Here is a 10,073-nt window from a genome sequence, read left to right as displayed (position 1 = left end):
CCAGCAGCCTGAAGCGGCTTTACTGTACGGAGCACCAAAAAGAGACCCTCATCCTGTGCTGCAGCGCCACTCTGTGGTGATGCCTAAGTACTGCCATCTTCCCCCGCAGTTAATTTTTTTTTAAAATACTTGCTTAAAGTAAAGTTTCTTCTATTTAGTAAAGCCACACACTTTTATGTTAAATCTAAAAGTTAATAAGCTGCAAAAACATTCATATAGAAAGGCAATATTGTTATTATTTAACACCAGTTTTATCCGCTGAGCTCCTCCTCTTCTCTGTTTTCACGCTAGTGGGCGATGAAGAAGGGTTGCCATAATCATCCAACTTCACAATTTGACAGTCAACACCATCTTTAGGTAACAAAATATAAACCCAGTAGGTGTTATAGCAGATTTGGTAAAACAATACCTTAAGAAAGTAAGATTTATTTTAAAAAAGAGCAGTCATATTTCAATACCGTTATAATAACGTTAGCTAAATGGTAACAACACTAGCTATTTAACGTTGGCTATCTAGCTAAAGTAGCTTTAATTCTGTCTAACAAAAACCTTATAGATTATGGCGGTTATAAGCGGTTTTTTACATCATTAATGTTATTTTATAGATATGAGACACCAATATTCGGTATCCAGTTTAACTCTTAAGTAAGAGTGATTTTGTTAGCATGTTAACTGTTAGCTTGTTAACTAGCGATAGACACAAAAATATATTTTAACGTGTGTGTGTGTGTGTGGGGGGGGGCACTTTGCTGATGCCAGATTTATTTCATTCAATTTTTCTTACATGTAGTGGGATGTAGGTGCGTTGCTAATAAATTTAGAGGCACCTTTAAATAAAATAAAGAATAAGTTAAAAAAAAAAAATATATATATATATATATATATATATATATTTAAAAATACACTAGGTTTCAAAGTCAAAAGCAACTAGCTGCAATGCAATACATTACAAACAAGTTATAAAATTACTGCTTAGAAAGCAAACTTTGGTGAAGTTGTCTTTGCTCATGAATATTAGGTAATGTAATCCTGCTCGTATTGTTGATGTTTCATATGTTATATTCTAAGATGCATTGCTCCTGTGGTACTTGTGAGCAGGTAACAGGGATGGCAGCATCTAAATACAAGCGCTCTCTCAAGAAAAAGCTCAACTCAGAACTTGCCATGGTTGTCAGCAGCCTCAGGAAAGAGAACGCCTACCTGAAAAAGACCCTGGCTGAGCTGACCCATCAGCAGTCGCAGCATAATAAGCTTGTAGAGGTAATCTGCTCACACTGCTAAGTCTAATTATTTTTTACATTTTTTTTTGTATCAATACATCCTGCCAATATTTAAAAGATGTTTTGTTGTGTCTCCATGCAGAGATTCCTCTCTCTTGAAGCCATGAGGCTCGAGTGTACCCGGGAATTTAGGACAAAACATGAGAAAACTGCTTCACCCTCTAAGCAGCTGTGTAAAAAAGAAAAGAGACCAGTGGATGCAGTGAGTAGCATATCCCGTTACTCCAGAGAGATTGAGGAAATCGAGGAGAAGCTTGAGGTCATCTCAACAAGGTGTCAGTATGTCGAGAACAAAGTTACAGGGAAACAGGTATAGCAGATTTTCAAATTAGAGATTATAATGTCGGAAGCAGTAAAAACAAACAGTTCTGTTTAACCCAGTACATCTTTCTCTTCAGATCTATAGACCATATAGCATTGTCTGGTTAAAGCACAGAAAAAGGTTTGGAGCATGTTAGGCATGCTTAATTGCTTGCCAGGTTTTTTTGCCCTGCTACTGCAGGGGACAGCCAGTGATGTCAATGCAAATAATTCCTTTCCCACAAGGGGTCACTGCTGAGCTTTCCAACACAGCTCCCCTTAAATGTCAGTCATGACTTTTGTATTCATTTGGAAAGGCAGGCATCAGTGTCTGTCTCTTCCTCCGAAGCTTTGTATTTGGGAAGTTGTATTAGCTGAGTAAGTTTTATCTCAGACCTTTAGTTTAGCAGTCTGGATGCTCAACAGCTTCTCCTACCTCTATGAATGCGTCACTACCATTAATAAATAAATCTTCAAATGTCCTCCTCCTTTATCCTGACAAAACTGAGTATCTTGTGTTTGGATGTCTGTCTAAATTGTCCCCCTCGCCAGCAACATCAAATCATCTTCTAAGCACCTTGGTATCATCCAGGGGGCCTGAAACAGTTTTGCCCAATTTTTTCCCAACTGGTCAACAGGAAGAAGCTTAGTGGGTCATACTGGCCAGCTTCTTATAGAGAGTCCTGAGAGTAGGAATTCTGGCTCAGTGGAGTGTTGTTTATAGACCAGTGTGTCATTGAGATAGTTCCACTGCATGCCACTAGCTGGTGACTGTTGTGGACAGACGTGTCCACTGTAGGTGCAATGGGAGCAACATTTTTCTGCACTGGTTTACTGGTGGAAGAAAGCTGTCTGAAAATAGTGGAAGCAGAATGGTTAGTACCATCACCTTAGACTAAGAAGGTCCTGGATTTGAATCCAGTAGCTGGGCCTTGATTGGCGATTTTAGCATGAATGTTTGTCAGTCTCTCTGTTATAATCCAGTAAACAAGAAAAGGTCTCATAAATGTGGAGCATTTTTAATTGCTTGTTAAATTTGCAGCTGTGCTGCTTCAGATGCAGTCATGTGAATGTGATTATTTCTTTCACACTGCTCACATTACTCATAGATTTTCTAACATCTGTTTAGCTAATTAAGCCCCTCTTGCCCCAGTTATACCACTAGATAGCAGCAGGTATTTTTCAGTCTCACTAGCATTAGGATACTGAGAGCCATGATAGTCATCATAGAGATGTTATGGATCTTTTTTGAACTTTTCTGCCTGCCAGCTAGCTTTTGCTTTTTATCGTAGCAACTAAGAGACTGTTAATATGAATTGCTCATTTTCAAATGTGCAGTATTGTTTTGTGTCTTTCTGGTCTCTCTGGTAGGACTCCACAGCTGATAAACAGGTTTCCACGAGTAATGAAGCTGTGGCAGAGGTCCAAATTCATCTCAGAGATGTAAGTGTTTTCTTGGCACAGCTGGGAAATGCCCCCTGTGTTTTTCTATCCACTCCTATTCTTCCCCTTAATCTTCTTTTAGTCCGTTTTTACTTACAAGTCAGGCTACAGTATACATGTCGTACTAAGTGTTTGTGGTTTGGAGACATCTTTCTGGCACAGATCTGTTTCTGTCTTTTCTTTTATGTGCTTCTCATTATTTCATTCAATGCCCTGAGGCCTTGGAAAAAAACAAGCAGTGGCTGGAGTATGACCAGCAGAGAGAGGCCTATGTGAGGGCGATTCTGGCCAGAATGTTATGGCTGGAGAAGCAGCTGAATGAAGCCAATCAGGCCCGTTCACAGCAGCACAATGAGGACCATTCAGACGGTGAGCCAAGAGGATAGTGGGCAGCGGACACTCACCACTGGGGCGACAAGGGGCAGCAGTCTGTCACAACAAGTTTTTAAGATATCAAGATTGTCCAATAGTAGCCCACTGTAACAGAATGTGTCCTCATGTGCTTCATTTATCTTTTTTTAATGCCACATGGCACACATCTGAATAGACATGCCTTTGTTTCCCACTTCTGCTTTTAATTTTTGATTTCTTTTTCTTATTGTAGAGAAAGAGAAAATAAGCCAGATGCAGGAGCATTATGAAAGACTCCTCCAGAAAGCCAAGGATGAACTGGAGGTACTGAGGGAACGAGTTGAAGTGACCCACCAAAATCTGATGATCACCCAAAATTGGTATGTTTGAAAAATCAAGGCATAAAAAATAGATTAGTAATAGACAAAGTGTGGACTGCAGCCCTCTGGTGGACTGTACCTGTATTGCAGGTGGGCTACCAGGAGTTACTTTTTACATTTTGAAAATATATTTTATAATTGTCAGTAGTTTTACTTATTTTATAATTCCAATTAAATAATCCATTAAAAATGGATTAACTTTAAGAACTACTTGATGAAAGCCACACGATTTAAAACGGAATTCCTAATTGTCTTTTCTGCCTTTTTTTGATACCAAAAACAAAAGCAGACGGGTTATCTTTATACTTTAAAATGGTCAGCAGTCTGAAGTTTGAGAATGGCTGTAATGATTATATGTTTCCATTTAAGTTGGTGGTTAGCTATTTGACAGGCAAAAATGATCTGTAGGTGCAAGGAAAGAGAACGGGAAGTGGAGGAGCTCGAACAGCAGCTGCAAGCTGAAAGGTTGAGCAGAAGCACACAGGAAGTGCAGAATTGCCCTGAGGATGAAGAGCAACAACAGAGAGATGTGAGAGAAGTCCTCCAGGGCGTGCTGGATGATGAGAGAAGAAGGTCGGGAAACTCTGAGCTGCAGGTAAAAAGTAAAAATCTTTAATGTGCTCACATGAGGGAAGAAAGAGCCAATGAAATCACAGAAAAATTACTCTCCAATCAGGCGAATCTCTTTCAGAGGTTTATGTTAAATCGTCACCATGCAGACCAGGAAAAGATTGCAGACCTAGAGCGACAGGTATGACAGGCACATTTACTTTCTGTTAGTTTTCGCAGTTTCGTGTTGCTGATTTACCCATTGTTAATGATGGCGCAGATTAATGACAATGCACAGAGGATGGCCAGTTTGTGTTTTTTAATAAGTCTTTTGGAGATAAAAAGGTTGACTCATATAGGAATCAGAGCAGTATGCAAACACAGTGTGCTCTGTTTTGTATGTGCCTGCCTTCTAAAGCCACACATTATCTCTTTTATTATAGTGTTATTCATTCAGTTCATCGCAGTGACAATCTTTTACATTTTAGATCCAGATTTCTTCACAAGACCTTGAGGATGAGAGGCAGAATTGCTCTTATTTAAAGAAGCAAATGGTCAAAGTTCTGAAGGCATTGCAAAAAGGAAAAGGCCATGTGGCAAAGCAGTTAAAGGTTGGCGTCAGTATCTAATCAGAGGATGATAAGATTGATCTGTGATCAAACTTAAAGCTGCATTAATAGAGTTTTTACCCCTCAGCCTTTAAAGGATAAAGAGTGCCCACCCCATCATGGTGTGGATGCCAACGTTTCTGAACATGATAACTCATGAACAAGGCAAAACAGGATTTTGTAATCTCGACCTCAAGATCAGAGGTCAAGTTTTCTTAAAATCTTGTAATAACTTAAGAAGGAAATGACCTAGGAGTTTCAAATTGATACCATAGGTTTGTCTACTAGGAGGCTGAGGGGTAGCTCTGGCAGCTGCCAGTATTTTGTTTTCCTTTTTTAACCAATTCAGTGTTGCAGGCAACATTAATTTTCATTTGGAGCTGTGTTTTTATTTGCCTGGTCACTGAATATTCAGTACTTACTGCTTTTTGTTCACCTGAGCACACCAGATGTTTCCTCACTTTGCGTGTCTGCTGCTGTAATTTCTTCCATTGATAATTTTCTGCACGAACCACAGTTAAAGCAAACATTCAAAACGAATTCAAGTTGTAAAATCAAGTAAAAAGCAGCACCTTTCATACTCAGCCTACTCTGTTATTGGAAAAAAAATAGTGTAGCTTTAAGATTTACTTTGGAATAAATGTAGCAGTTTTCTTTTTTTTTTGTTAGTTTTTTTTAATCCCAGGACTAAAGTGTAACTGATGGATGATGTTGTTTATGTTAGAGAGAGGAGCCGGATCAGAGCTCAGGTGAAACGAACCCTCCCCTGTCCCAGTTCTCCAGACCCAGCCTGACGTCCTCGCCTCACAGCAACTTGATGAATGAAAGCTTCCTGGAGTGTCCCGTCTGCCAGGCTGAGTATCCAGTCAGTCACCACCGAGAACTGATGAACCATCTAGAAATCTGTCTAAACTGAGCTGAGCCTGAAAGCTCTTTAATTCTGCATCTTCTTTAAGATGGATTGGTTGTTAAATTCAAGTTGTTTTGATAAATTAATGTGACAAGTTGCTTAAGCTGTGTTTGAAACGAATCCTCAAAGCTTTGATTAAACATAACAGCAAAGATTTCCCCAGAAATGTAACTGAGCTTGGAGCAATCTCTGCTTCATCCAGCACAGCCAAGCAGCTGCAGCTGCTTACAGCTCTTGGCAGCATACTGTTGCAGCTAATTGAAATCTGTAATTAGCAATAAATGCACTATGTAAAGGGCTACATCTTGTCTTCATTCTATAATATTTACAGATTGTCTCCCTAAACTGGCCTTGTATTATCTGGACTGGACTAGCACACCAGCTGTGCTGGATGCGGAGGGATTGCAGGGGAATAACACCTGGCATGTTTTTGTACAAAATAAACACTATTAGATGGAAAATTGTTTGAAGTTTGGTTTAAATACTCTGTAGAGACTGTGCTCCATGTGATAAATCTACTGATATTGATCTTTTTTTTTTTTTGATGCACTCATATTATTTTTGGTTTCAACTGATATATACAAATATACAAGCAACTATTTGATGTTTTGAGTGTTGTTGCTTTTTAGCAGGAAGTGTTTTAGCAAACGGCAGTGGTAGGTTTATTTCTATAGCACATTTTATTACATGTAAACTATGTGCTTAAAACAGAAGGCAGTGAAAAGAGCAAAATAAAATCAATTTAGAAAGAAATATTTCCAAAGTGCAGCACTTAACAAATTTTTCAGACCACTTGTCATTAAAAACAAGAAAACACATATTTTAGAAATTTGTCAAAAAATAATTTAAAGCTAAAAAAGATATGTTATTTATTAGGTAAACAAACCAAATTCATGTTTTTATGTGCAAATTTGAGTAAGCAGATCATCACGTCATCACTTAAAGTGAAAATGCAAAGACTTCCTTTTAAGCATTGCAGAGCAAACAGCATCAGAAAGTCTAGTCTCCACCCTTTCTCCACCCTTTCACTTCTTATCAGCATCTGTCAACATTCATTTTTCTGTTTGTCTGCAGGAGTGAGCAGTGTGTGCATTTCACATTTAGTACCTTTTCAGCCTGCATGGATACAGACCTTCACATTCATTCCCTTCACTTGAGAAACTTGACTTTTTTTTCTTTCTTCTCTGAGCTGCACCACTCTAATCAGGTTGCTACCACTATAATGGAAACCGTAGCTATCAGTGCAGTCTTTCTGGTCTCTGTAGCTGCAAATGCAGGAGCTGCAGTCCTGGTAACCTGTGGACGCAGGCTGCTTGCCAATAAGACCATCCTGACGCTCAACTTGTTCGTGGCTGATCTGCTGTTCGTCAGCATGATCCCGCTGATTGTGACAGTGCGTTGGACCGTGTCCTGGGAGCTGGGGTATGCAGCCTGCCACACATTGCTCTATGTCATCTGTATGAGTGGCTGTGTCGCCATCACAACCTTGGCCTCGATCAGTGTGGAGAGAGTCCAGGCTATTCTCCGGCTGCAGACTGTGCCAAGTCTGGCTCCCAGGATGGTGACTGTGACCCTCGTCTTCATCTGGGCTTTCTCTGCACTCACCTCCCTCCCCCTCAGTCTGTTCTTCACTGTGATGGAAGTGGATTTCCCAAAACTGGTATGGATGAATTTAAAAAAGAGGAAATATTTCTACAATAAAGCCATGCCTATGTTTGTTATTATCTCCGCAGGAACACGGTCACATCTGTACTCTCAAGTGGCCTGACCCAGCAGGGGAGATTGTGTGGAACGTAGTCTTCACTGCCCTGAGCTTCCTTTTCCCAGGACTCATCATTCTGGTTAGTTACAGCAAAATATTGCAGGTGGGTTAATGCTGTCTTTGCTAAAGATGGCAGGCAGTGAGGAGAAGGACAGATCAGCTGTTGTCTGTTTTTATGCTTCTAACGCAAATTGTAAAAATCCAGCTCTGAATTTACCGTTTTCTCAATTTACAAGTTTCTTACAAGAAGACAGAAATATACATGAGTTAACTTTTTTTGGCCACTTCAATTTCTTTTTCCAGCTGTCATTATACTTATATTATTAATTAAATAAGCATTCTTCCCTGAATTAATGCATGGATATCCTGATTTCTTAGACATTTCTCTGTCCCCGTGGGGGAAAAAATGTGTGCTTACTAACTATTACCTTTGCGTGTATGTTCAGTGCTCTCCACTATCAACTGTAAACACTAAACTGGGCAACCAGTTATGCCAATGTATCCATGAGTGTGACACAGAGAACAGAAGAACATGGTGACCAGCTGCAAATTGATTTTAGCGCTCAGTAGACTTTATGGATGAGACAAATAAAACTGTTTCCATGCTTCATGTGTAAATCCATATACAGATCAATCAGGGTGTGTAAATGGTTTCATCATGTCTCTGTAACCACAGGTGTTTGCATTGTATCAAATATTGTATTTCTGTTCCAGATTGCTAAAAATTGCAGGTTAAGGCTCCGACCCAGAGACCGTCAGCACCCCAATGGAGACTCTCCTCACTACTTCATCTCCCGCCACGATATGAAGCTGTTCCGTACTATGCTGGTCTTGATGCTTTCCTTCTTAGTCATGTGGAGCCCTATCTTCATTATCTTCTTCATCATACTGGCCCACAACATACAGGGTCACATATATGTCTCTTCCACCATGTTCTTCTGGGTGGTGACGTTCACTCTGGCAAATTCAGCGCTCAATCCCATCCTCTACTCAGTCTGCCAGTTCAAGAACAGCTGGCGCAAACGCTGCTGTGGCTCAGTTGTGTTTCCAGTGAGAAAAAGACCCACCAGTGGGTGAACACTGGGAATACATCCATAATCATGTCAAATAGAGCAGGGATGTCAAACTCATGTTACATTGCGGGGCCACATACAGCCCACTTTCACCTTTAGTGGGCCACACCAGTGAAACTCTTCTTTCTCTCTGTGTAAAGAAGTCTAAATACACATTTGAAATATCTTAATATAAGAAAAAGAAGTGCAATTTCAACCATATGTCTTATTTTCCTACATGACTAAGAAATGCTGCTGTATTAAATTGAAGGAATCTGTCAGCATGACATGGTCATGGTAAGAAATTGTAAGAAATAAATGTAAAAAATTACAGAAAACGTTCTAGTAGGTTGTTGTTCAGATTGTCTTGTAAATATAAAACAGAACGTGTTTTTTTTCTATAGTAGTGAAAAAACAGGGATTTTGTCAGTTCCTTAATTGTTCATATATTTGTTCATTACTTTACTGTAGTATGAATGGCTGTGGTGGAGGTCTTTTTCATTAGGCTATAAAGCTTGATTATTTTTACAAAATTTTTAAAGCCTTCCAGTGGGCCAGATTAGAGTCTTTGCCAGGCCAAATTTGGACACCGGACATTAAGTTTGACATTCCTGAAATAGTGCAAAGCATGTATGTCTGGTGGCTTTTGATGTACAACATACCGTACACGTCACATATAAGACAAAGAGTGTGAATGCAGCACCTACAGGATTCTGCATTAGTGTCAAAAGCAGTGTTTCCAAAAGGTTATTGAGGGCTAAAGATCTATCTATCTATCTATCTATCTATCTATCTATCTATCTATCTATCTATCTATCTATCTATCTATCTATCTATCTATCTATCTATCTATCTATCTATCTATCTATCTATCTATCTATCGTGCTTTTGGCTCAAATACTGCCAAAAGGTTTTGCATATTGTTTGACCAACTTATTTCTTATCCTCCTGAGTTGTCCACCTGGTGTTTCACTGCATTTCTGACTTTTTTATGCTGTTGTCTCAAAGGTTGTAACAGCATCATAACCCTTTAACCTGATTTTAATTGTCTTTTCGCGCTCTTATGGTGGCAGCGTAAGTTTAACAGCAGGGAGGCCTTGGATGGGCAGTTCTTGAGCAGCAGCTGCTTGTAAAAGCCTTACGGGGTGTTTTTGGCACAGTGTACACTTTCATAATCATATCATCATAACAATAATTAGCATCTTCTACTTCTTCATCATTCAATCACTGATGGACAGGAAAGGATCCTAAGATGTAATTTCATCGTTCATCAAAACATAATTTTGAGCTTTATTTGTTTACATTTTTCATATAATTTAATTTTTATCTATCAATATTTCTCTTTATTATTTGGGTGTCTGTGTATGTGTGTTTTGTTGTAATTACACATCATCAGAACTCCTTGTAAAGGTTTCACAAAGGTCCATGAAGCCAAGAT

General features: G+C 39.3%; 2 protein-coding genes across 5 annotated transcripts; both read left to right on the top strand.

The window, feature by feature from the left end:
* The first annotated feature begins 201 nt into the window (after positions 1 to 201).
* LOC146374965 (centrosomal protein of 55 kDa-like) lies at positions 202 to 6,502 on the top strand. Of its 4 annotated transcripts, XM_084949650.1 has the most exons (10): positions 203 to 357; positions 1,099 to 1,260; positions 1,363 to 1,590; positions 2,952 to 3,023; positions 3,242 to 3,392; positions 3,628 to 3,754; positions 4,163 to 4,349; positions 4,431 to 4,505; positions 4,792 to 4,914; positions 5,636 to 6,500. In XM_084949650.1, the coding sequence occupies exons 2-10, from the start codon at positions 1,108 to 1,110 to the stop codon at positions 5,825 to 5,827; spliced, it is 1,308 nt and encodes a 435-aa protein (XP_084805776.1). In that variant the 5' UTR covers positions 203 to 357; positions 1,099 to 1,107; the 3' UTR covers positions 5,828 to 6,500. The 4 variants fall into 4 exon arrangements, with proteins under 4 accessions (XP_084805778.1, XP_084805776.1, XP_084805777.1 ...); XM_084949652.1 differs by lacking the exon at positions 4,792 to 4,914 and having other exon boundaries at positions 202 to 357; positions 5,636 to 6,502; XM_084949651.1 differs by lacking the exon at positions 4,431 to 4,505.
* Positions 6,503 to 6,734: 232 nt separating this feature from the next.
* LOC146374964 (free fatty acid receptor 4-like) lies at positions 6,735 to 9,038 on the top strand. The gene is made up of 3 exons (XM_084947634.1): positions 6,735 to 7,481; positions 7,555 to 7,686; positions 8,298 to 9,038. Exons 1-3 carry the CDS (start codon positions 6,942 to 6,944, stop codon positions 8,658 to 8,660), a joined length of 1,035 nt encoding a protein of 344 aa, XP_084803760.1. The 5' UTR covers positions 6,735 to 6,941; the 3' UTR covers positions 8,661 to 9,038.
* The last annotated feature ends 1,035 nt before the right edge of the window (positions 9,039 to 10,073 follow it).

The sequence above is a fragment of the Perissodus microlepis genome, chromosome 13, assembly GCF_051167445.1.
Source record: "Perissodus microlepis isolate ML-2025 ecotype Zambia chromosome 13, ASM5116744v1, whole genome shotgun sequence".
In the NCBI taxonomy this organism is placed as follows: Eukaryota; Metazoa; Chordata; class Actinopteri; order Cichliformes; family Cichlidae; genus Perissodus; species Perissodus microlepis.
This window is presented reverse-complemented; position numbering and strand designations above follow the sequence as displayed.

Coding starts and splice junctions, on each gene's coding strand:
- LOC146374965 (XM_084949650.1), top strand. CDS start 1,108: ATGGCAGCATCTAAATACAAGCGCTCTCTCAAGAAAAAGCTCAACTCA. Junction 1,261..1,362: donor AGCATAATAAGCTTGTAGAG/GTAATCTGCTCA, acceptor GTCTCCATGCAG/AGATTCCTCTCTCTTGAAGC. Junction 4,350..4,430: donor CGGGAAACTCTGAGCTGCAG/GTAAAAAGTAAA, acceptor CTCTCCAATCAG/GCGAATCTCTTTCAGAGGTT.
- LOC146374964 (XM_084947634.1), top strand. CDS start 6,942: ATGGATACAGACCTTCACATTCATTCCCTTCACTTGAGAAACTTGACT. Junction 7,482..7,554: donor AAGTGGATTTCCCAAAACTG/GTATGGATGAAT, acceptor TTATCTCCGCAG/GAACACGGTCACATCTGTAC. Junction 7,687..8,297: donor GTTACAGCAAAATATTGCAG/GTGGGTTAATGC, acceptor TTTCTGTTCCAG/ATTGCTAAAAATTGCAGGTT.